We start from the raw sequence: 27,584 nt of genomic DNA, 5'->3' as shown, positions 1-27,584 counted from the left end.
TTAAGGTTTTTTTTTTTAACATTTCAAAATCAATGGTTCCCTATGAAAGCCCATTGATTTGAATAGAAGTTGCAACAGAAGTCAGATTATGATGATCTGACTTGAGGTGCCACTTGTGCGCTAAGGTGAAAAAAAAACTGCCGTGCGGTTCCCCCCCAAAGACCATACCAGACCCTTCGTTCTTGTATGGTTTTTAAGGGGAAATCCCATGCCAAAAAAAAGGCGTGGGGTCCCCCCCAAGATCCATACCAGACCATTATCTGAGCATGCAGCTCGGCAGGTCAGGAAAGAGGGGAGGACGAGCAAGCGCCCCTTCTTCTGGACCATACCAGGCCACATGCCCTCAACATGGGGGGTGGGTGCTTTGGGGCAGGGGGGCCCTGCGCCCCCCCATTCCAAAGCACCTTTACCCATGTTGAGGGCATGTGGCCTGGTATGGTTTGGGCAGGCGGTGCTTGCTTGTTCTTGGGGGGGACCCCCTGCCATTTTTTTGGCGTGGGGGTTCCCCTTAAAAACCATACCAGACTGAAGTTACTTCCTGCTGTGTCATGTGGACAAAAAGTGGGATCTCAAGGCTCAAAACAACAACAACACCTGACAGAGGTTACTCCCTTCTAAAACAAAAATAAAAACATTAGCTGGAGTCCTACTTTAACCACTTAAGACCCGGACCATTATGCAGGTAAAGGACCTGGCCAGTTTTTGTGATTCGGCACTGCGTCGCTTTAACTGACAATTGCGCGATCGTGCGATGTGGCTTCAAAACAAAATTGGTGTCCTTTTTTCCCCACAAATAGAGCTTTCTTTTGGTGGTATTTGATCACCTCTGCAGTTTTTATTTTTTGCGCTATAAACAAAAATAGAGCGACAATTTTGAAAAACATTCAATATTTTTTACTTTTTGCTATAATAAATATCCCCCAAAAATATATATTAAAACTTTTTTTTCCTCAGTTTAGGCCAATACGTATTCTTCTACCTATTTTTTTGGTAAAAAAAAATCGCAATAAGCGTTTATCGATTGGTTTGCGCAAAATGTATAGCGTTTACAAAATAGGAGATAGTTTTATTGCATTTTTATAATAAAACATTTTTTTTACTACTAATGCACCGATCAGCGATTTTTTTCATGACTGCGACATTATGGCGGACACATCAGACAATTTTGACACATTTTTGGGACCATTGTCATTTTCACAGCAAAAAATGCTATAAAAATGCATTGTTTACTGTGAAAATGACAATTGCAGTTTGGGAGTTAACCACTAGGGGGGGCTGTAGGGGTTATGTGTGACCTCATATGTTTTTCTAACTGTAGGGGGGCAGGGGCTGGACATGTGAAGTCATTGATCCTGTTTCCCTATATCAGGGAACACACCATCAATGAAGCTGCCACTGTGAAGAACGGTGGAAGCTCTGTTTACACATACCTCTCCCCGTTCTTCAGCTTCGGGGACCGATTGCGGGACTCTGGCAGCGATCGGGTCCTGCGGTCACGGAGCTTCGGACCAGGTCACGGGCGCGCCCGCGACCCACGGCTGGGCACTTAAAGAGGACGTACAGGTACATTTTTGTGCCCAGCCGTGCCATTCTGCCGACGTATATCTGCAGGAGGCGGTCCTTAAGTGGTTAAAGTACAGTGCCTTGAAAAAGTATCCATACTCCTTGCAATTTTCCACATTTTGTCATGTTACAACCAAAAAAAATTACAACCCAAAAAAATAGTAAATATATTTGATTGTAATCTTATGTTATAGACCAGGGGTCTCCAAACTGCGGCCCAAGGGCCAGGTGTGGCCCTTTGGTAGTCTTTATGCGGCCCTTGGAGAACTATTCCTTCCACTGCTATAAGGAACTATTACTCCCACTGACACCAACAATGGGGCATTATTTATTCTATGGATACCAATGATGGTATACTATTCCTCCTACCAATAGGGGCACCACTCCTCCTATTGACCACCAACCCTGAGGCCATATTTATTCTCACCAATGATAGGCCTGACATTTTCTGCCCCTGTTGGCCACAATCCGGCCCCCCTAAAGTCTGACGGAGAATAGACTGGCCCTTTGTTTGAAAAAGTTTGGAGACCCCTGTTATAGACCAACATAAAGTGGCACATAAATGTGAAGTGGACGGAAAATTGTAAATGGTTTTCATTTCTTTTTACAAACAAATATCTGAAAAGTGTGACGTGCATTTGTATTCAGACCCCTTTATTCTAGTACCCCTAACTAAAATCTAGTGGAACCAATTGCCCTCAGAAGTCACCTGATTAGTAAATAGAGTCCACCTGTGTGTAATTTTATCTCAGTATAAATAAAGTTGTTCTGTGAAGCCCTCAGAGGTTTGTTAGAGAACTTTAGTGAACAAACAGCATCACGAAGGCCAAGAAACACACCAGACAGATCAGGGATAAAGTTGTAGAGAAGTTTAAAGCAGGGTTAGGTTATAAGAAAATATCCCAAGCTTTGGACATCCCATGAAGCACTGTTTAATCCATCATCCGAAAATGGAAAGAGTATGTCACAACTGCAAACCTACCAAGACATGGCCGTCCACCTAAACTGACAGGCCGAGCAAGGAGACCATTAATCAGAGAAGCAACCAAGAGGCCCATGGTAACTCTGTAGGAGCTGCAGAGATCCACAGCTCAGGTGGGAGAATCTGTCCACAGGAAAATGTAATATATTGCAGCTTACCATTCCTTAGATGTGGTGGCTGCATTTGTTTTCCTTTTTCAGGTGATTATTACAGGTGTACGCAGTGCTTTATATGCTATTCATATCAGTCCCTGTTCTCAAGGAGCGTACAATCTGTGGTCACTACCCAATACACATAAATTCTAGGGCAATTTTAGAGATGAGCCAGTTAACCTACCAGCACCTCTTTGGTATGTGGGAGGCAACCCATGCATTTACAGGGAGAACATGCAAACTCCATGCAGGCAGTGTATTGGTTGAGTTTAAAACCAATGACCCTAGTGCTACAAGGTGGGAGTGCTAACCACTAAGCCACTGTTCTGCCTTTAAGTACAATGAGGGTTATTTTTTCGAAAGGCAAATCCACTTGGAAGTGCAGTCACTGTAGATGCGAGGGGGACATACAAGGAAAATAAAAAACAGCATTTTAGCTTGCACATGATTGGGTGATAAAATCAGCAGAGCTTCCCCTCATTTCAGATCTTCCACTCAGATCTACAGCGATTGCACTTATGTACAAGTACTTCAAACTTGCAGTGCACTTGTAGTGCAAAGTGGATTTACCTTTAGTAAATAACCTCCAATGTCTGCAAGTGCAGAAAATGTCCGTTAGGCCTGCCAGAAATACAGCGTCCTTGTAACTTCCTGTGACCTAAACTAAAATCAAAAACACGATTAGCATTAGGGTTAGTAGTCTAAATTGCAAGGATGACAATCCTGCTCCTTCATAGATACAGTACAGTACAGTGAGCAAGCATTATCACCTTGGACAGGAAACATGTACCGTATTTATCGGCGTATACCGCGCACTTTTTTGCCCTGAAAATCAGGGCAAAATCGTGGGTGCGCGGTATACGCCGATACCCGCTTTCCCGCGCCGAGTTTTGAATACTGTGCCGACATATACCGAGCGCAGTACACTCGCGTATAGTCGAGCAGTCTCGGCTCCTTCCGCGCTCACGTCCTGGACGTACAGGACGTCAGCGCGGGTAGCCGAGCATTGCCGACAATACACGAGTGTACTACGCTCTGTATATGTCGGCGCAGTATTCAAACTCGGCACGGGAAACGAGCGGGAAGGACGCCGGACCCGCCGAAGAGGACACCGGACCCGCCGCAGAAGGACACCCGAAGCCGCAGAAGGACACCCGAAGCCGCAGAAGGACGCCGAACCCGCCGAAGAGGACACCCGAAGCCGCAGACGAACGCCGTACCCGACGAGGCCGCCGATGGACGCCGCGCAAGACACCAAAACTGTAAGTACAAAAAAAACTTTTTTTCCACAGGATTCGGGTCAACTTTGGGGGTGCGCGGTATACGCGGGAGCGCGTTATACCGCGATAAATACGGTAAATGGCAGTATCACCTGGCAAAAATAAAGTAAAAAAAGTGCAGCTACCACATCGATGGACCCTGGCAAGCTATAATGGATTCAAAACAATAGTGTGGACACAATCCGTCCTATTGGAAATCACCCCAGATGATGTCCAATAGGAAGAAATGCATCCCTTGACGCTCATGGAATCGTTTCTTATTGACTTTTAGGATACAAGCTTGTTTTATTGGATTTGCTGTAAGTGTAAACCCCCTTTTTATCGGATAAATATACCATACAGAGTTACACTATGCATGGTTTTTAATTCACAATACAATGGACCATTGCAACACTTGATGCGATTCACGGCACACCTTTTCTGATGCTGGAACACCTTGCGCAATACCAAGTGGAGCTTGTCCTCTTAGCATCGTTCCTCTTGTGGTGGATCTCGTTGAAACATACTCCCTTACGATTGCCTGTTTGACCCACATGCCGAACGGTACGTGTGCCCACTCTTTCTGGTAAGCGTGCCAATCTTATCATTTGCACTATTTAGATCAAGTCTTATTACCTTGAATAACACAAGAAAGACTCTCACTTATTTTTGTGTATTTGTTTCTCAAGATGGACTGTTTTAGGATGTTCACTCATTCTTCTTGAAAACTCACCTTGATTAATGTTTTGATGTTTTTTTCACACGTTTTATTCAACATTAATACTTTCCAGTCAGATTGGCCTTATATTCATCATTTGATCAGTATACGGTATATTTGTTCACTATTGAGCGCCACACTATTGTTTTGATTATATTTTGCACTATGGGCCAGATTCACATAGAAGTGCGGCAGCGTAACGTATGTCATTTATGTTACACCGCCGCAAGTTTTAAGCGCAAGTGCTTGATTCACAAAGCACTTGCCTGTAAACTTGCGGCGGCGTAGCGTAAATCCATCCGGTGCAAGCCCGCCTAATTCAAATGGGGCGCGTATCATTTAAATTAGGCACGTTCCCGCGCCGAACGTACTGCGCATGCTCCGTTTTGAAATTTCCCGCCGTGCTTTGCGCGAAATGACGTCGCACCGACGTAATCTTTTGAACGGCGACGTGCGTTATGCCCTTTCCTATTCACGGACGACTTACGCAAAAAAAAATAAAAATTAAATTTGATGCGGGAACAACGGCCATACTTTAACATGGGCAGTCTAAATATAAGCCACGAAATAGCAGCTGTAACTTTACGCCGGGAAAAGCCGACTAGCGACGACGTAAGAGAAGGCGACGAACGCGCGTACCTTCGTGAATCGCCGTAAACAGCTAATTTGCATACCCGACTCGGAAAAACAACGCGAACTCCACCCAGCGGGCGCAGAAGAATTACACCTACGATCCGAAGGCGTACGAAGCCGTACGCCTGTCGGATCGAAGCCAAAAGCCGTCGTACCTTGGTTTGAGGATTCAAACTAAACATACGACGCGGCAAATTTGAAAATACGCCAGAGTATAAGTAGATACTCTGGCGTATTTCCTCTGTGAATCTGGCCCAGTAGTGTGTTGGCAGCTTATCTATTCTCTATGTGCAATTTTTTCTTTTCTTTATAAGCTATAATGGTTTACATTTTAGTTTTTGGGTTTGGATATGCTTTCAATCTTTGCATTTTGCACTCCATGAGGACCATTTAAATATTTTTAAAAAAGAACAATAATAAGATAATACAAAAAAAATTCAACTTGTTTAGAAAAGAGATTTACTGTACCACAAGCATATCAGTATTAGCTTTCACCGTTTTATTTGTTTTTACGTTTTTCTATGAGAGATGATAATACTCCACAGAACGATACCATAAAAAGTTTAAACATTTTACAGCCTTCTTCAGTGTAGATTCACAACCCTTTCCAGCAGGAGCTGTGCAGTAAATATTTTATCTCGTGTTTTTGTGACATGTGATTAGGGAAACAATTTCTCCATTCCATTAGGTCATTTATTAACAATGCACCAACAATCAAGTGAAGTGACAAACAAGAGCCAGATAACCCCCTCCTCCTAGAACTGTAAGCTAAATGTCTGCACCCATCTCCCCGCACCCTGAGGACTAAATTAGGATCTAATGAAAAGTACTTGGCCTTGTTGACCTTGAAGACCTCATATAAAAGCCAGAAGTCATCTAGCAGTCATTACCACATCATTTGCTTGACAGGGTATGCACACAATGATCTTTTCAATTCTACATGATGATTTACAGGAAGACACACAGGTGTATGTGTGCATATTTAAAATGAATGTATCAGGACTGAGAGGATATTGGTTACAGTTAATTGCTTTCCTTATAACAATTCCACTTGCATATTTTCTATATTGTCTTAACAGTTTTACTTGTTTTACAGTATCTGATTCTGAGTATCACTTACATCTGTCAAAATGATGGACATGTCGGAATTCGGGGAGGCAGCTTCCTTCCTGAGGAAGAGTGAAAGAGAAAGAATGATATTGCAGACAGTGGCATTTGATGGCAAGTGACTGTTTAATTATATCATTTGAGGTTCTGTTTTGAATTACTTACATCTCCTTTACTACATTTTATAAGTGTATCCCATTGATTTGATGGACAGTTGTTTTTGGATTTGGTATTTATTATAGGAAGTTATAGTGCTGATTAATTACGCAGGAGCCAATTATACTACCTTTGGAGTGTGGGAGGAAACCAAAGTACCAATGGAAATCCCTTGGTAGCACAGGGAGAACAAGTAAACTCAATGCAGGTAGTTGGGATGGTTGGGATTTAAACCGAGGACCCTAGTGCTGCAAGGCACGAATGCTAACTGCTAACCCATTGTACTGCAAATTATGACAGATGCTATTATTCAGATTTTTAGCAATAGTATTGTAGCAGTAGGCGGTAATGTTTTCTGTGGATATAATGCATTTCGGTTTATGATTTCAACTACCTAAAAAAAAAAAAAATTCTGACACTTTTCATGTACATGTAAAACTTTATTTATTTTTTACTAGAAAATTACTTAGAACCCCCAAACATTATGTATATATATATATATATATATATATATATATATATATATATATATATATATATATATATATATTATTATTATTATTATTATACAGGATTTATATAGCGCCATTTTTTACTAGAAAATTACTTAGAACCCCCAAACATTATGTGTATATATATATATATATATATATATATATATATATATTATTATTATTATACGGGATTTATATAGCGCCAACAGTTTGCGCAGCGCTTTACATCAGGGAAGACAGTACAGTCACAATACAAATCAATACAGGAGGGACCAGAGAGCTTACAATCTAGAAGGGAGGGTCAAGTGGAACAAAGGGTAGTTGGCTGTGGGGGATGATCAGATGGACTCAAATGAAAATACAGTTATGTGTGGGAAGTGTAGGCTTCTCTGAAGAGGAGGGTTTTCAGGGATCCTCTAAAAGCTGATAGAGAAGGAGATAGATGGATAGATTGGGGCAAGGAGTTCCATAGGCTTAGAGAGGCTCTAGAAAAGTCCTGGAGATGAGCATGGGAGCAGGTGATGAGAGAGCTAGAGAGTAGGAGGTCTTGAGAAGAACGAAGAGAACGTACAGGTTGGTATTTAGAAACTAGGTCAGTGATGTAGCTGGGGGCAGAGTTGTGGATGGCTTTGTAGGTAATTGTTAGTATTTTGAATTTAATTTGTTGGGTGAGCGGAAGCCAGTGGAGGGATTGACAGAGGGGAGTAGCAGAGAAAGAGCGGTTGGTAAGGTGGATTAGTCTGGCAGCAGCATTCATGATGGACTGAAGGGGGGATAGAGTATGCAGAGGTAAGCCAATATATATTTGTAATTCCTTTATTTGTATAAAGAGTCATAAAAAAACACAGACATAAGAGATACACATCTGAGTACATCATCAATAAAAACTCCAACATATGAATGGCTAACAAAAAGCACTAAGACAACGATCCCAGGGGAAGTATTCAATAGGACAATCCAATACCACGACTGAAGTATCTATAGTACTGCTCACCCATATTGCAGGGGAGCAAACATCAAAACATTGGCATTGAAACAGGAAAAGGCACACATGGCAGGGTCATGTGTGCCGGCAGGTAGAAGACCTTGAGTGATCAAGGGAGTTCCACTTATCTAGTAATCTGAAATTAGGGGGAACAGGGAGGATAGAGAAAGAAAGCAGAGCAAGGGAGGGCGAACAGGACCAGAGAAGGGACACAAAAGAAACTAGGAGGAGGGGAGGAAAGGCAGAACGGTCACCCGGTCATCCCTCTCCAAGGGTAGAGCGAGGCATGCAGAAGTTCACTGGGTGGTGGAAAGCTTGTTTAGGTAGGCATTATATATTTATATTTTTAAGCAGAGACCCTAGAAAATAAAATGGCAGTCATTGCAATATTTTATGTCACACTGTATTTGTGCAGCAGTCTTTCAACAGCAATTTTTGGGGAAAAAATACATTTTAATTTATTAAAGACAAAACAGTAAAGTTAGCCCAATTTTTTGTATAATGTGAAAGATTATGTTGCATTGAACATAGTCTTTTATGTGGGTTTGTTGCACTTATATGAACCAGGTTCATTAGTGCAGTATTGGCCGGCCGTTGCAATTAGGTTTGTAATAGAGCTTTTTAGCTCATATGGTAGTAATTTTTGATATCTTATCATATATAGAAGTGTAATTTTGTAACATTCATTAAACTTTTTATTTTTATATCTATATCATTGTCCGTCACTGCCTTGGTAGCCCCTTGGTTGTCCCTTGGGATACCATTCCTCGGTTGTCCCATGGGATAACATCCTCCCCCCTTTTTGTATGATTAGTTTTGGCTACGGTGGTGACCCTCAAACTCTTGGATGTGACAATTTATAGATCCTCTTGATATCAATGTATTAGTGTTTTGGTCGGGACATGCTCATCCTCTTTGATGTATATGCATTGAACATAGGCATATTTTTTATATATTTACATATTTATCCATTTGCCCAATCCAGTCCCTCAGAGTAGTAGGATTGGGTGAAACCCAACCACAGGCTATCAACTTACATGCTATAAAAAGCCACTACCTGATCACGATCCATGCTATTAGGATTCACATAACCCAAGAGGCATAAAACACTTTTGCATTTAGAAGGGGATATCCCCCCCCCCCCCCAAAACTTGTTCTGACAGTACTCAATTTTGTTGTTGCAAGTGCATTAATATTCTTACAACTACCATAATTATGATTACCCACCTAAAATTTTCCACTAACATTTGCATTGAGATATGCACTATTGCTGATCCATGAGGCCCCGTACACACGACCAGTTTCCTCGGCAGAATTCAGCTTCCGACCGAGTTTCTGGCTGAATTCTCCCGAGAAACCCGGCCGTGTGTACACTTTCGGCCGAGGAAGCCGACGAGGACCTCGGCGAGGAAATAGAGAACATGTTCTCTATTTCCTCGTTGTTCAATGGGAGCTCTCGTCCCGCCGAGCTCCTCGGCGGCTTCAGGGCTGAACTGGCCGAGGAACTCGATGTGTTTGGCACGTCGAGTTCCTCGGCCGTGTGTACGAGGCCTTATGCATTTTTAGCAATCTATGATTGTTCTAATTCCTTATCTGTATTGTGGAAAAATGGCCTGGACAAATTAAACTGGATAATACAGGGTTTAGTAAGCCACTAGCAATGGGGGATGTTGTCATTTCATTATGCAAATGCAAGCAGAAAATTTGTGCCAAAAATAAGAAAGGCTGGTAATAGTAGTATAGGTAAAAGAAAAAAGTTAATGATAAATTGAATGAAAAAAAATATACTTAAGTGGAGTGAAAGTGGAGCTGATCCTGACAATAGTATAATTCTCTGTTTCACTTCAAGGGCCAAACCTGATTGCTACAGCAGCAACAGCTCCATGTCAGCTCTGATTTTTCATTCTATAGTTTTCACTGCTCAATTCCAGTACTTGGCCAGATCCAGAAATGTTTTATATCTTTATGTATATCATTATGCAGTGTTACCATTGTTTCATTTGGGACTATAGATTACGGTATATAACATTTGGTAGTGGTTTTATTTTTTTTACATAACACTTACAAGCCATGTGACACTTTACAAACCACACAATAGTCTCTATCCTGCATTCTTGTCTTAAGTCCCTCCTAAAGCCATACAGTCAGAAGATGTGAGTACAGAGCTAATGTCATGCTAAAAAAAAGTATAATATATAGAAAAGAGCATAGCTCCAGAATAAAGTTTTTATTTTATTGAATAGGAAAGAAGAAATGTTGGATACCTGACGAGAAGGAAGCGTATTTAGAGGCTGAAATTAAAGAGACTGGTGCAGGAAAAGTCACTGTTGAGCTTGCTGATGGAAAGGTAAAGTTAAACCTATCACAGAACAAGGTATAATCTATGCAGTGCTAACAGTTTATTGAATATTGTTAAAATAGCATACTTTACGTTTTCATAACTGGCAGTTTAAAGGGCCACTATTGTGAAAAATAATGTATTCTGAAAACTGTATGTGTTTAATATGATAGTTTTCAGTATATTAAAGTTGAACTCTGAGATAAGCATGTAGCATGTTGTTGGTCGGTCTCACCACAGTTTTTTTTTTTTGTGCGGCACAGTCACTGTTATTTTTACAAAATAATATTTAGGTTTGCAAAAACATTTGGTACACATACGTTGATTGATATAATGTGTGGCTATCAAGATATTATAATATAATATATTATATATATTATCTATCTATATATATATATATATACATATATATATATATATATATATATATATAAAAGATATTATATTATTAAGATATTAATTTTGTATACTGTATATACAAAATTTAAGTTTTTGTGCATGGAGTTCAACTTTAGTTCTTTTGTTTTTATATCTATTACGTTTATTTATCTTGTTTTCACATTTACGTGTACTTTAGGCAGCATTTCCCTTTACCTTTAAACCATGGGAATAAAGGTGAGTGCTGAGAGCATTCCAATTATAACTTGCTTCCTTTTTCCAATTACGTTTGTTGGATAGCATTTTTCATGACAGTGGTCCTTTAAACTCCTTTCCTATTAGCTTTTTCCAAGAGGCAAAGTGATAATAAATAAAGACATTTATATATTTATATATATATATATTTTTATATATATATATATATATATATATATATATTTTTTTTTACTGCCTTTTTATTTGCTTGACCCACTCTGGCCTTAAGTGACCTTATAATGATAATCACGTCAAGAGAGCAGCACACCATGTTGTGGAATATGAGATAAAGCATAACACAATGAGGTGGTAAATGAGTGTATTTTCTAATTTATGTATTCCCCATTTTCATAGACTGTCACGGTAAAGGAGGCAGATGTACAGCAGATGAATCCCCCGAAGTTTGACATGATTGAAGATATGGCTATGTTAACTCACCTCAATGAAGCATCAGTGTTATCTAATCTGCGCAAACGCTATGCTAGCTGGATGATCTATGTAAGTAACTCAAATGTATACCCTCTACTTAGCTACTCAAATTTTTTTTGTTACATTTTGTCTGATTTTTATTTTATTTTTTTCGTGAGGTGTTTGCAGCATTGCAACTGTATTCTTCTATTTTACAATTACTATTATTGGGATCTAGTTCATGCAATACTAAGTGTTTCTTGTAATACAGACTTATTCGGGCCTTTTCTGTGTGACTGTGAACCCGTACAAAGCACTTCCAGTCTACAAGACAGAGGTGGTCACTGCTTACAAGGGCAAGAGACGTTCTGAAGCCCCTCCTCATATCTTCTCCATTGCTGACAATGCTTACCATGACATGTTGCGCAGTAAGCATAAATTAATTTCCTTTTACCAAGCTATTAGCAGTTACCATTTTTTTTCTATTGTGCTACACATTGATTTAATGTGCGTTGTAAAATGTAATCATTTTATATATTCTGACGTTGATTTTATTAGATCTCATCCAGGATAAACACATTCAAACAATTTGGGTATCTTATGTTTATTGTATAAGTATAATTATCATACATTACAGTATGTCCTTATTTTTCATTAGCCAATCTAATCCTGGCTTCTTTTTTTCTGCAGAATATTACAGGTTAGAATAAAATTGCTAACATATGACCCTTTGCTATGGGCAACATCTACACATCCATTAATTATGTGAATGTGCAATGTATATGTACTGTAAAGCGCTGCGTAAATTGACAGCGCTATATAAGTACCTTAAATAATAATAACTATTACATGTTTTATCTATGAGGGTTTCTGAGCTACTTTATGGCTTTTGCAATCATTTTCTTATGAAGGTATCAAAATATCTACATGTCTTCTTTTTTTTGCTTGTTAGATCGTGAAAATCAGTCAATGTTAATCACGTAAGTAAGCTTAAAAATGTTATTTTTTATTTTTAAAGATGCTTTTATAAAAAAAAATTCAAGAAAAAGAAAGGTGACATAAATCAGAATACATACTGACAAGTCAGACAAACATGGCTACAGTAAACATAGGCTTACATAGTTATATATTAAAGAAAAGAAAAGCCATCTAGACCATTTTGAAAGGCCATAAGAAATACAAATGCCAAGGAAACAAAAAAACAAACAAAACAGAAATGAGCTGGTAAAGACACATTTTGCATTAGAAGCAAATATCTTTTTAGACAACACTAAAGACAAACATAGCTACTATCCATAAAGAGCAAATTAGTAAAGTGATGAAAGAGTTCCATATAAAAATCCCAAATACTAAATTGCACCTCTATATTTCCCAACACAGTTGACGTCCAACCGGCCCAAGTTAAAAATGCATTTTAATTATTTAATAATACACTTGACACATATTTGTTATAACTTTTATGTATGTAAAACTTGTGTTATCTCACCTTGTTCAATACTTGCTTGGCTTTTATTACACTGTTAAATTAATCCTAGTGTTAAAGTAATCCTAGACTGATAAAACACAACAGATATTTTCTGTAGTAATGTGTAACTTAAATAGTAAGGACACTTTCTACCCCTCTAAGTAGGCATAGCTCCCTAAATTGCTCAAAGAGTAACTTCACTTTTGTTGAGGAAAAAAACAAAACATTACCCTCTGAATGATCTATGTACATTGCAGGGATTTTAACAAACTTTGTTGCAGATTCCTACCTTTTGTTATTCTGAAGAAATAACGGTTTGTTTGTCTGTGTCCATGTGCAAAGTGAACCTGTATGGGAGTGGTTTTATAAATATCAATCGGGTCTGCATCCCTTTTAGATTAGTTTTTCCCTTTGAGGGTATCTCACCAAAAATGACATTTTGTTGCAGGGGATGCTCATGATTTGTATCTTAGGGCAGACTTCTGGGAAAATCAGTAAGCCAATCACACAAGCAGGAAATAATGTTTCTGGGGGGGGGGGGGGGGTTGCGTTCTGTGCACCCTCTGTGTATAGAATGCCTCCAGGTAGCCATCTTGCATTACATTTTACAGAAAATTACAGAGCTGCAGATTGAAAAGAAAAGGTAATTTTTAATAACATTTAATTACAATAGGACTTGAGTCACAATTGTATATGCTATATTATTTTGTTTATTTGCAACATTTTTTCCCACGAAAGTGGAGTTACCCTTTGACTTACCTAGATCTAGCTGCAAGGCCTGAAGTAATGTTTACATCTCTCTGCCAGCTTCTTGTGATCTGGTATGAAGGGGATTTGGGGGGTGGACTTAAAGTGGAGTTCCACCCATAAATATAACATTACATCAGTAGTTTTAAAAAAATGTCATTAGTCCTTTAAGAAATTTTTTTTTTTTTTTAGATGCCTTCAAAGTGTTGTTGCTAGGCAGAATAGTTAATCTTCCCACTTCCTGCACCTAGGTGCTTAATGCTTCCTAACCTACACCGCACAGACTCCTGGGAATGCAGTGGGTGTAACTTTCCAGGAGTCTGTGCACTCCCCAGTCTCAAAGGATCATGTGACTTGGACAGTACAGGTGCTGAAACCTGATCTGAAACCTAATACACTGCTTGTGCAGCACTGAGCATGTGCGATATCTGCAAGGCTGAAATCCAGGAAGTCATACAGTCTGGCTTCATGATGCCCACACTTAAGATGGCCCCAGTCAATTTCTATTTTATAAAGTGTCTAAATGCTGTAACAAAACGGACCTTAGTTTACAGACTAACTTTACTAGAATACATTAAGCTTGTGTATTACAGGGGTATTTATATTTAAAAAGTGAAATTGTGGCCGGAACTCCGCTTTAAAGTGTTTGTAAACCCCAGACATGAAATATGAACAAAGCATATCCTTGTCTAAATTAAGAGCACCAAGTGTAATTTCTGTCTGCTGCCTCCTTCCTCTGCTATCAGTATGAATCACTTCTGACAAGTTTTCCTGACACCAAGAGAAAAATGGTGACAGGGGATGGAGCTGCATTTAATTGACAGCCTCATCTGTTCCTGAGTGCTGTGTAAAGGAGTGTGTGTCTCTTCCCTCCTATCAGCTCTCAGACCTCTCCTCCTCTGCAGAGTGTAATTTCAGCTTTCTGACCACTTTGAACAGATCTTCATCTTCATAAGAGAAAACTCATAGACGCATACAACTTATGTATGAGGATTTGTCTCATCTCTGTGCATCACATGAAGTCAGTCACTTCACTGGGTATATGTAAGGGTTTACAACCACTTTCAAATAGAACTAAAGGCAAGAATACTTACCTGTGCTCCAAAGGTCTAACATCGACAAGGTCTCTCGCCAACGCCAACATCTTTTTCCCGGCTTCTTCTGGGTGGCAGTTCTCTTCCATCTTGATTGGCCGGTGCAAGATAAAGTCACTTCCATGCATGTGCAAGAGTGCAGTCATCCTGGCTAACAGGCATTGTGCCAGAATGTAGTTTGAGCTGCGTATACGTGGCTCAGTGTACAATCTATAGAGGACTGGGAGACGGCAGGCAAGTGTGTTTTATTGCAGAAGACATTGCATGTCTCTTCTGTAATAAAGAGCCTGCCTGTTCCCTGTTTTTTATTTTTAGCCTATATTTCTTAAGTGGTTAGGGGCAAAAGGATAGGGAAACTTTGTGTTTAAATACACTGCTTATACAGGCATACCCCACTTTTAAATACACAATGCGATTTATTTAATATCGCTGGAGAGTGCAAAATCAGGCTCAATTCTGGAGAGAAACCAATGAGCTTCTAACCCCAGCTTGTTCAATTAAGCCTGGTAATAAAACCTGGAAGTTCATTGGTTTCTATGAAGAAGTAAGCCTGATTTTGCACTCTCCAGCGATAGTAAATAAACCCCATTGTGTACTTAAACGTGGGGTATGCCTGTATATATTAAAGTTATGTCAAAAGGTTACTACCTTATCCTTTTCTATCATCTTCCTTTTCCCCCAATGTCTTTGGTATAGGTTACTGTATATATACCTAAAAAAAAGGGTGAAACTGCTTACTTTAAATATACAGTCATTAGGTAGAAAACAATCTTGTTTTCTTAATTTCCCTAACTCATGATTGGTTGTTTTAAAGTGACCACAAATTCATTCCATTCACTTCCATTCACTTTTCAAAGTAAACATTCATTTAGCTAGGTGAAAATACTCTATTCCTATAATAAATCAACCCCCCCCCCCCCCGCCTGTATAGTGTTACATTTTCATATACATTTTTACATGTTTAGTTCGATATCCAGGGAAAGATCATCCCAGTCATCATTGATAATATTTTTAGCAATATTTTTCTCAGTGTATAATGATTAGCATGCAAATCAATTCATTCTGTCAAATTGTTGTTTATAGTGGAGAATCTGGTGCTGGCAAGACTGTGAACACGAAACGTGTTATTCAGTACTTTGCCACAGTTGCAGCAATCGGTGACCCTTCTGGTAAAAAGAATGTAAGTACTTTTCTTAGTTGTAGAGTACTCTACTTTTACTGACCTCCTTCTGAAAATTCCAGTTGCTTGTTCATGTTTGATTTGGGTATGTTTGAGTCATAGACATGGAACCAGTATGCCAAAAAGGGTTAGAAAATGTCCGAATTCACTATTTCTTTACCTGTTCTGGGTGATTTATTTATCAACTTTAAAAAAACATCAGCATGACAGCCAGGGAACTACCATTATCAAAAAGAAAGTTCAGCAATGGCAGACACCATTATTCTCTCAGACAGATTCTCCAGCATCACCAGTTCCCAGTTGCTATACTAATCATCCATTCTGATTTCATGTAATTTCATGTGTCTGTTTTACTTCATAATAGTAGGGTTATCATTAGGGATAAACATATCTGGCTTCTGTGACTCATCTGACCAGTGTCAAAGGCTTTTCACGGCAACATATGTTATTCCTATACATATCCTATAAAGGATAATGCACAAGGTTGGTGCGTCCTCTTTTTTCTATTTCTCTTTTGACACTTGAGCTGAGCGTCTGGTGATTTTTCAGACTTTTTTTATGAGCGTTTTTACAGATGTTTCTGCTCAGGTTTCAGGTTGAGCAATTATTTTTTTTAACCAATAGAAAGCTAGTTATTAGGGAATAAGGGAATAAAAAATGCACAGTGCTCCCATTAAAGTCTATTGGGACAAAAACTTAGCTTTGCCCCAAGGGAAGCTTTTTTTATTTTTTGAGCTTCAAGCGACACTACGCTTAGGTGTGAATGAAAATTCTAGTGTTGAGCGTTGAAATGCTTCTAGTGAAGCTTCAAATCATTCAGGTGTGAATGGGGCCTGCGTATGACTTATTTCATTCAAAGTTTCTTGTTTGGCTAATTTTATACTTTATTTAAACATAGCTTGTTTCTGCAATTTTTTAAGTACTAAATGTAAATAAGTTCAGGTCCTGCTGTAAGAAATGTTAATACAATTTAGAAGCTAAGCAGGGTATAATGTTTTATGTTTTTTTTTTTTTTGTCTGTTGGGCAGACATACATTGTATTGTTGCGTTTTCTCAGTGATTAAAACTGAAGTGTAATTGGATGTTTTTTTCTTAACAGCAACCAGCAACAAAGACTGGCGTAAGTATGCATAATCAATATGCCAAATATCTACCTGAATATATCAGTCTGTCTAATATCAATATACAGTATACACGCTCAAATATAAGAGAACAAGATTGGGTTGATGGCAAATATCAGTGTCATTTTTATTAAGTGAGAGTATTAGGTTCTTGGTGGAGACATTTTCCTGTTTTAACCGTTGGCGACCACATGATATCTATCTGTAGGGGCAAGGAGGATGAGCCCTGAGGCCCCTTACACACGGTCAGACCAAACCGATGAGAATGGACCGAGGTTCAGTTTCATCGGTCCAAATCGACCATGTGTATAGCCCATCGGTCTGTTTTCCTTCGGTCCAAAATTTTAAAACATGCTTCAAAACTGAACCGATGGACCGCTGCCCGATCGGTCCAAACCGATGGTTAGTACAGAAAAGCATCGGTTCAAAACCCGCGCATGCTCAGAAACAAGTCGACACATGCTTGAACTTCGTTTTATTCAGCAGGTCGTGTGTTTGACGTCACTGCGTTCTGACCTGATCGGTTTTTGGAACGATGGTGTGTACGCACATCAGACCATCAGGCCACTTCAGCGGTGAACCGATGGAAATGGCCCGTCGGACCATTCTCAGGAACAACCGTGTGTACGCGGCCTAACACTTACATTCTTTATATATGCGTTCATGATGGCTGAGGTTTCTGTGCTGAGTGCGCACTCAGTGTGCGCTCCCGGCACAATGACTGAGCTGTCACAAAACAGTTCTAAATCTATGCTTGTGATTGGGAGCTGGTGGGATGGGCTCCCGATCATGTGACCACTGTGACAGCCAATCGCAGTGATCACGTTATTGGGAAGTCCATATCACCTCCCAACATTAGGACCCAGTTAAAGGGCCACTGGGAGGGCGTAGGAAGAGGTAAATGACTAGGGTGAATCATATAATCATGGGCCAGCAAGAATTCTCTTTGTATTTTATTTTATTTTCCCCCTAACATGATGCAAAGTGAACAATGCTTTGCCCTATTCACTCACTGTGCTAAACATTATTGACCCCTTTAGTCAGCCTGTGGTATTGTGTTGAAATTATGGAAATAGATATTGATTTAAATATGCATATTTTTTTAGGGAACCCTGGAAGATCAAATCATCCAGGCAAACCCAGCCCTGGAAGCTTTTGGAAATGCCAAAACCCTGAGAAATGATAATTCATCTCGTTTTGTAAGTTTGCCATTCTTCTGTCGGTTAGACTACAGTTTATTTTTTCCCCCCTGACTGTAATTTATGTATATAGGATGTTTACATAGGTAACCAATTTCAGCAAATCATCAGTTCTGTATTCCTGGCAAGTTTTTTTTTGAAAATTTCTGTTTATTAAAGGTTTTTGCATATGACATACAAACAGAACAAAACACACCTTGACAAAGTACCAAGGTGAACAGTCGGTCAACATGACCGGGAACATACAAAATACTGTGCCATCGCAGATGGCATACTGGAAAAAAAAAACAAAATACAGCAACAATACCCCCCCACCCCCCCTCCCTCCCTCTACTCAGTTCCCTTCCCCCACCGGCCTCAGCCTAAGATCAAGTCAGTAATCATATTCTCCTCCGTCACGGCATGCCGCAAACCAAGTCACCAACCCAGCTGATGTACGTTTCTCCCCAGTTTACAGAACATTATCGACCAGAATTATGCATCCTACCCCCTACCCCACCGTGTGTTCTGATTCATACCAGGCCCTCCACACCTTCTCGAATTTCCCCACACATCCCCGGGACAGATATGTTGCTTTGTAATATGGTAGCATGGCGTTCACCAAGCCCTTCCAAAACGCAATCTCAGGGGCCTTTGGGTTTCTCCATTTGAGTAGGATGGCTTTTTTCCCATAAAACAGTAAGATACTCAATAGTGTTCTGTGTGCCCTAGATGGGACCACATCCTCGACCAGACCCAGTAGGCAGACACTAATGTCCCGCAGGACCGGGACTCCCAGCACCTCCTTAATACATTCCGTGACCTCCGTCCAGAACTGTTGGATTAGGGGACAGCTCCAGAACACATGTTGCGCGTCAGCAGGGGAGAACGTACACCTCCAACATTCAGCAGGGACAGATGGATATATTGATGCCAACCTGGCAGGAGTATAATAGACCCTATGCAAAAACTTGAATTGAATTAGGCGATCTCTCGCTGCCACTAAGTATTTAAATGGACGATCCCATTTCATCCCACTCCTCTCCCTGTATGCCCGGGACCTCCACCCCCCATCTCTCTCTGCACTTAAGTAACCCTTTGGGACTAGCCTTAAATAACTCCTTGTAGGACACTGACAGTGTTTTGGGCAGTTCTTCCGTTGCAAGCAGGTCCTCCAATCTAGAGGGAAAAGATTCAACCCTCCGCGACTCAAACTGGGACTGATATGCATGCCTTAAACTAAGATACCGAAAAAATTGCGAGTTCGGAAGGTCGTGTTTGGTTTTCAGTTGATCAAATGTTAGCAGGTCACCATCCCGAGTAACCTCTCCGAGCAATTTAACCCCCTTGGAAGCCCACCCGGGTGCATCATCTAATTTATAAAAGTGTTGAAGTTTGGGGTTCATCCACAGAGGTGTATTCCTGGCAAGTTTAGCGTAATTGCAATTAACATTCTTACCAGAATAGATTAGGTGGTTTTTTATTTTTATTATGTTTTATGGTATAATATTACCACTGCTCCAACCACTTGCACACTCAGTCCTGAACAATATATACAGGCATACCCCACGTTTTAAGTACACAATGGGGTTTATTTACTATCGCTGGAGAGTGCAAAATCAGGCTCACGTCTGCATAAAAACCAATGAACTTCCAGGTTTTATTACCAGGCTTAATTGAACAAGCTAGGGTTAGAACCTCATTGGTTTCTATCCAAAATTGAGCCTGATTTTGCACTCTCCAGCGATAGTAAATAAATCGCATTGTGTATTTAAAAGTGGGGTATGCCTGTACTTGTTTATGCTAGCAATGCTTTGTATAGATAATTTGCTTCACTGCTGAATAACATAAGTCTTAAAACACAACCAAGCAACTAAATGTGCTGTTAGATAAACATAGTAGAAAATATTGTCTGTGTTAGATTGATTTTATAGGAAATACAATTCTAGTCTACAGAAAAGTTGGTGTTTCCCCAATGCATGCATTGTGATAGCAGCTGATTTTTTGGCTTCATTGCATCCTGATTGACTGCTTTTTATTCAGCGCTATATTTACTGTGTACAAATTAGCAATAATGGGTGCCTGCTTTTTATCTAAAAAATATATTGTTTAAAACAATAATAATTACTAAAAGCTGCCCCTTTAGAAACTATTCCACTTACAACATTCAAATATTCCAAAGTAAGGTCCGGTGCTCTCATAAACATACTCGAATCCCATAACACAGTAAAATCCCAAATCTCATAATACAGTAATTAATATAACTGCAATAATATAAAATGACATAACATAGTCCAGATAATACTGTATTTAAAGTCCCAGTCCACAGTGTGCAAAGAAAATAAAAACCATTAGTGTTCCTTTTATCAATAGCCTTCCACTCCTTATTTCCCAGTGTTTCACCACAAGTGATAATTCAATGCACTAACCACAACTCAATGACCCCTTAAAAAGAAGGCTATAAGCGCTTAATCCCAGGGTTCACAGCCGCATTCCAGCTGGTGGATCATATGATGGTACTCTTTCTTCATAAGTATCTCACCTCCCCAGTAGTAATACTAGTTCCTCCCAAAAAGGACAGAAAATAATTTCATGGTGCAGTATTTATAAAAAAAATGGTACAAACACATAACGCTTAAAATGTATACAGTCACATTTGTTGGTGCCCAGTCTCTTGGCACCAATACAACCAGCCTGTATTCCGCTCCGCCGTTCTGCTTACTGGAACCAATGTTTGTTATAATTGCTGGAAATGGAAATGACATCACCACGGAGGTACCACCAAACCAGATATGGCACACTCGCCACTGCCTCTACATTTTTTGCTAAGCAGCGTCTTCAGGAAGCTCCGGAATATTTGAATGGTATACTTACTGTGACTGCAGATATTATCACACATTGGCAATACTCCACTCTAAAAATAGATCAAGGCTTGGTTCATATATGTGCGAATTGGATGCGATTTTCACCGCATCCAATTAGCATGACATGCGAATGTGACCGGTTTTCAATGGAGCTGGTTCAGACATGTCCGGGGCGGACGCGGTGCAAATTTCAAAAGGGTCCTGTGCGTTTTTGGGTCTGGTTCAGGTGCAAATTCAGGCAAAAATTTGGACCTGAATCGCACCTGAACCAGTGAAGAGGAACGCACCATACCCCAGGCTGGAAACAGCGTGCGCACATATGTGAACCTGGCCTAAGTGTGTCACATGTGTTCATTGTTCACTGTGCCACCCTATAGTACTATCATCTATGTTTACCATTAACTTTTTTGCACCCCGCTGCAATGAATTTAGTGGTTTTGGGCGAAAAGCTTACCATACTTGCCAAAAACCTGAACCAAGGGTCCAAATATTTCTAGCATGTATTAGATCAAGCACAATTTAACATGTGTTATTTACTTTTGCCTCCCACAGGGTAAATTCATTAGAATCCACTTTGGTACCACTGGCAAATTGTCTTCTGCTGATATCGAAATCTGTAAGTTGATAAACTACATAAAGATAATATTACTTTAAAAAACTGCTCTGTTAACCCTTTTGCCCATGCAAAACCTAACTCCAGCTTGTTCAATTAAGCTTTGACAATAAAACCTGGAAGCTGATTGGTTTCTATGCAGAGCTGCACCAGATTTTGCACTTTCAGGTTTTAGTAAATAAACCCCAGTGTTTCTACAAAGGGCCCCCACACAACCACCTCTTACTCACCTTGCCTGTACTCCCCCCTGATCCTTCTTCCATCACAACCAGTGCTGAACTCAGTGGTGCCACTCCTTTGATCATATGACTGGGTCCAATAATTGGCTGCTATGACATGGCAATAACAGGTTTTCTTTTATCCAAACATCAGGGGACTATTAGACTACTAATGCCTCCACCACCTCAGCCCTACTGATTGTGTCCCCAATCTACAGGTTAACCAACTGGTACCACCGATACACTAAAATTTTGTACACAAAATGTCTCAGAGCTCAATGTTTCTGAATCCTATTGCAGCAGTCCTGGGCTCACAGAGAAGTCAAGTGAACCAAGGGAGCAGGAGAGGAAGACACCACTTACCAGTCAGTAGAAGTGATTAGCTGGCTTTACAGGCAGATCACTTCTATTCAACAGAGTTAAAGGGTCACTAAAGGATTTTTTTTTTTAGATAAATAGCTTCCTTTACCTTACTCCAGTCCTGGTTTCATGTCCTCATTGTTCGTTTTTGCTCTGATGTTGCTGTAATTCTTCTCTGTTCTGGACACTTCCTGGTTGTCTGTTTCCTGATGACCACAGTACTGGGAGATTCTAGTTTCATTTTCCAAACCATCACTGCTCTATGGCTCTGTACATGCACACAGGCAGGATAACATGCAAAAACGAAACTAAATTCAAAAACGAAACTAAATGCAAAAACGAAACTCCAGGTACATTATATGATTCATTTTTAAAAGGAATCAGTTAACTATTATGTCTCTATACCCTGTAAACAGTCATTTCAGCAAAAAAAAATGTTTCCTTTACAACTCCTTTAAGCTACAGTACTTTCACACTGGGGCAGCCGGTGCATTAGAGCTAAATCGCCACTTGTTTTAGCGGTGTTTTAGTGTCGCTTTAGCGCTGTTTAAGCAGTGCTTTTCAGGCTTTTTTAACCCCCGTTAGCAGGCAAAGGAGTTAAAAGTGCCCGTGTTGCGGTGCTTCTGAATCGCTTTTCAGGCAATTCAGAAGCGCTGCCCATTCATTTAAATGGGCGGGGCATTTTGGGAGTGCTGTAACGTCCCGCAAGCGCACCACCCCAGTGTGAAAGCACTCAGGTTTTCACACTCGGGTGGCATGGAAAGCAGTTTTCTGGCGCTTTACAGGCGCTATTTTAAGAGCTAACATGCCTGAAAACTGCCTCAGTGTGAAAGGGGTCATAAAGGTAATGGACAGAATTTTAAAACAAGCCATGAATTGGCAGTTCATTGGTTATTAACACCATGGATGACAAGCAATAACCTCTTACCTCTGCCATATTTTCTTCTATTTTAAAAACTGCAATCATGGTCGTATGTCAGTGTACACATTTTTTACATGCCTGGATTATCAGGCAAGGTGCCAGGATGTCAAATTTATTGGCACATGTAGTATAGTAATGGACTTTTTGCACTCTTGTACACTTGCATAATTAGCTGTTTTAGCTAGATATCCAGGATCGTTTTCAAAGCTACAACATAGTTTATGCCAAAAAAAATTAAAACACATATATGTACTGGTAATTCTAACACTATCAATGTGTGGCCTTCTTACAATTGTAGATCTGCTAGAAAAATCCAGAGTCATTTTTCAACAGCCTGGAGAACGAAGCTACCATATCTTTTACCAGATCACCACTGGGAAAAAAAGTGAACTACAAGGTGAGATTAATTAAATGGCGACCATTAATATACCAACACAGTAACTGATATATGTTTTTTTCTTAAAGGCATAATCACCTCCTTAAGGAAATTGATATATATATTTATCATGTAAATCTCAGTAGACTTGGCTAGATCTCTGCAATAGTGGGGGAAAGTGATTCTATTGGTTTCCAAGGGGGAGATCATTGCCAACAGAAATTTTCCATTGTTTAAAGATCAGTTTATATATTTAGAACATTTAGTTTGCACATCAATTTAGACATTGTTTGGACATCAGTTTGTCAAATCCAGTAGATCAAAGCATTGCAAATATAGCATTAGGTTTGTTTAAATTAGTATTTTTGGAAATACGATAGTCTACTGAGAGGTTTATACCTTGAGAGCTACTACAGTACTAATACATGACCTCAATAGTTTATTAGTGGATGGTTCTAAACTGTTTGCTAAGCCCAGTGAAAACATTCAAATTCTATTGTTTTTCTTTGCAGATATGCTGTTAGTGACCACAAATCCATACGATTTCCACTTTAGCTCACAAGGTGTTGTTACAGTGGACAACCTAGATGATGGTGAAGAGTTACTTGCAACTGATGTACGTATATCCAAATCAAATTTCTTTCTAAGTACTAAAGACTTAGTGGGGTTAATTTACTATATGTGTAGAGAGTGTTTAGTTTGCTTAGCTATTAGGGATTAGTACACCTGTCAGTTTTTCTTTTCAATGTGTGCCCCTATTAAGGTGATTTAGAAAACGTCACATTTTAATTTGCCCCCACAAAAGTAATAGAGGGTAAATTTTCCAATGGGGACACTAGTTCTGGTAATCTGAGGGTCTCCAAGGAATTCCCTTAATTTTCTGAAATTTACTTTCACTTCCTGTTTGGCTATGCAACAGGAAGTGAAGGGAAACACACAATGGGACACAGATGGTGAGGAAAAAAAATCTGACAGAGGTTAGAACTCTCCCTTACTCTATCAAAAATGCAGAAAAACTGAAAAAAGATTTGTCTATAGTTCTACTTTAAGATTAAGTTATTTTTACTTCAGCCATCCAATGAAATGCAAGTTAAAATCCTCAAACTAAACATAGTTTTTACCTCATTTAATAAGTTAGTTGAATATTCACTTTGCTAACTGAAGGCTCTCTACACCTTTAGTAATCATCCTCAAAGTTTGATATCATTTATTTTCTGCTCTTTCTGAGCTAAGTAATTTCTTTCCACAGCAAGCATTTGATATATTGGGCTTTATCTCTGAAGAAAAGTATGGATCTTTTAAACTAACAGGTGCAATAATGCATTTTGGAAATATGAAATTTAAACAGAGACCCAGAGAAGAGCAAGCTGAGCCCGATGGCACAGAAAGTAAGTTTATTGACTTAAAGTGAATTCAGATTTTATAAATGGGATATGGTGATTTCCACATTTCCTTTAACTAGCTTTTGCAAACTATGGTACACAGAAATTAAAAAAAGTGCTATATAAGAGATTAAAAAATAAAAACGTAAATGAAAATAATCAGTATCTCTTAAATTATAACGGAATAATTTGTCTTCTTTATAGGTGTTTTCGATAGTTCCTAAAGCATAATTTTTTTTACTTTTATATTTTTCTTTCATTAGATACTGACAAAGCTGCTTATCTTATGGGCATCAGCTCTTCTGATTTGGTAAAGGGTTTAATGCATCCCAGAGTGAAAGTAGGTAATGAGTATGTCACCAAGGGGCAAAGTGTAGCACAGGTAAGACCATCACATAAAAATGCAAATAGCGTGTTCCATATGATTGTTTCTCTATATCAATGGTGGTCAACTTTGTAAATATAGTGATCTGGAATTGTGGTCCCTGACATGTCCAGAGGTCCACATAATAACTTAGTTTTGTAAATTATTAGGATGGAATCTGTATTAACATGATAATACAATATAAAGGTGTTATACCTTTATATTGGACAAACTGGTGCTCTTCTAGAATATTAGGAGTTCACTTCCCCAGCTTTATGACAAAATTATGAAATAGAGGTTTTAACCTAGGAGTTGTTTTCCCCTTTCAATTTTACACACACACAGGGGAAAAAAGAAATCTGTTTGCATGTGTTGCCAGTGCTATATTAATGTCATTCTGTAACCAAAATCAGTATGTAAATAGAGGTGTTCCCTGGAAAGAAGAAAGTATATACAGTGCCAGGACAAGGTCATATAGAGCCCCGGTGAACATATCAAATCCCCCCAAGATGTATGCACCTTATGTGTTAGCAAACATTCCCTCCCCTCCAAAAAAAAACTGAGCGCTAATCTGCATGCTTGGAAATCCACTCATTTCAATATGCTCCCAACAAAATGACCATGTCCTAACACAAATCCTCCAACCCTCAATTTTCCCATCTGAGCACAAATCCTCTCCCTCCCCTACTCCAAATCCCCCCTTCCAGCACAAATTGTCCTTCCCCAATCCCCTATCCCAGCACAAATCCCCCTCCCTTTATTCCTTTCCTAGCACAAATGCCCCCCCCCCCAATCATCCCTACTATAACAAATCCCCCATATTACCTTTTCTAACACAATCCCCCCCCCCCAAATCCTCCACCCTAGCACAAATCCTCTTCCTCCATCTCCCCTCTCAACACAATCCCCCCAAATCCCCACTCCTAGCACACCCCACAAGTTTCCCCCTCTAGAACAATTCTTAAATCCTGCCACAGCCCAAATTCCCACTCCCAGCACAAATCCCCTGCCCCCAATCTTTATGTGGTGCCCCCAAATCTCACATGATGCCACAGTTCCCAGGGCAGCCACCCCTCCTGCCCACCCCTTGTCCCATCCCTGAGTATTTACTTGCATCTCCTGCCACCCGCATTAATTTCCTGGTCCCCTGTTGTGCTTAGTGGTTACGCTGTCTAGTTCCAACATCACTACAGGACATAGTAGAGACATAGTGGTCTGTGGAAGGAACCACTGAGTGCAGAGAAAGACGAGGAGATAGACTGTGCTGGAAGTGTTGGTTTCTGAAGAAACCTCAGCCAGGGATTTATTTTCAATGGATTGGCATTCAACCACACAGGCGGATGGAAAGGTAAGCATATACTTTGTAATTTCAGTGAACTTTTTTATTTGTGCGCTCTGTTTGGTGAAAAGGTCACTTTAACCCCCTTAGAGGTATCACCGAGCGTGACTCGGGGTTGTTTTTCTATGCTAAGATCGGTATCCCCGAGTCACGCTCGGGGTAGATGTGCAGAGCGCGCAGCGGCGCGGCTTACCTTTCGCAGCATCCACAGACAAGTTACTCACCTTGTCCCTGGATCCTGCGATGCACCCCCGCTGTGTGAGCGAGCAGGACCTCGCACGATTCACAGTGTCCCTGTGTGCCGCCGATCTCCGTTCCCTGCGACGTTACAACGCACGGGGGCGGAGAACGGTGCCAAATTCAAAAAAGTAAACAAACACATTACATACAGTATACTGTAATCTTATAGATTACAGTACTGTATGTAAAAAATACACACCCTCTTTGTCCCTAGTGGTCTGCCCAGTGCCCTACATGTTCTTTTATATAATAAAAACTGTTCTTTCTGCCTGCAAACTGTAGATTGTCCATAGCAACCAAAAGTGTCCCTTTATGTCAAAAATGGTTTTAGAGCAGCTAGAAAACAGCGATAATAAATTATAATCACTTGCAGAATTGTGCGATAGCGATTTGTGGGGAAATTCGTCATAGAAAAATAAAAGTAATGACAGCGACAATTCTGCAACTGAGAAAATTTCAGTGATTTTGAGTTGATTACATTGTTGAATAATTTTTATTATAATTATATTATTATTTGTTATAATTATTTATAATTATTTATTATATTATAATTTATAATTTTGTTTTTAAAAAAATTCATACCCGGGATGCCTACTAGACTCTTGTTTGGTCAGATTTAAGTGAGTTGTTCCTAAGAATTACAGGCCTACAGTATAAAACGCCAAATTTCCTTGCAAAATAATTGTACCGCTT

The 27,584-nt window shown here is 39.7% G+C and overlaps 1 protein-coding gene across 1 annotated transcript in view; it reads left to right on the top strand.

The window, feature by feature from the left end:
- Positions 1-6,403: 6,403 nt before the first annotated feature.
- Positions 6,404-27,584, top strand: part of MYH15 (myosin heavy chain 15) — an 82,758-nt gene continuing 61,577 nt past the window's right edge. The window contains exons 1-13 of the mRNA XM_040336646.1: positions 6,404-6,528; positions 10,293-10,396; positions 11,375-11,518; positions 11,700-11,856; positions 12,381-12,408; positions 15,818-15,914; positions 17,014-17,034; positions 18,142-18,234; positions 21,630-21,693; positions 23,489-23,587; positions 24,079-24,182; positions 24,816-24,954; positions 25,212-25,330. Coding sequence (XP_040192580.1) covers positions 6,438-6,528; positions 10,293-10,396; positions 11,375-11,518; positions 11,700-11,856; positions 12,381-12,408; positions 15,818-15,914; positions 17,014-17,034; positions 18,142-18,234; positions 21,630-21,693; positions 23,489-23,587; positions 24,079-24,182; positions 24,816-24,954; positions 25,212-25,330 — 1,260 coding nt within the window. The 5' untranslated portion in view covers positions 6,404-6,437. The remainder of the gene's footprint in view (positions 6,529-10,292; positions 10,397-11,374; positions 11,519-11,699; positions 11,857-12,380; positions 12,409-15,817; positions 15,915-17,013; positions 17,035-18,141; positions 18,235-21,629; positions 21,694-23,488; positions 23,588-24,078; positions 24,183-24,815; positions 24,955-25,211; positions 25,331-27,584) is intronic.

The sequence above is a fragment of the Rana temporaria genome, chromosome 2 (genome assembly GCF_905171775.1).
Source record: "Rana temporaria chromosome 2, aRanTem1.1, whole genome shotgun sequence".
Taxonomy (NCBI): domain Eukaryota; kingdom Metazoa; phylum Chordata; class Amphibia; order Anura; family Ranidae; genus Rana; species Rana temporaria.
The sequence above is the reverse complement of the archived record's forward strand: the minus strand, read 5'-3'. Positions and strand labels throughout refer to the sequence as shown.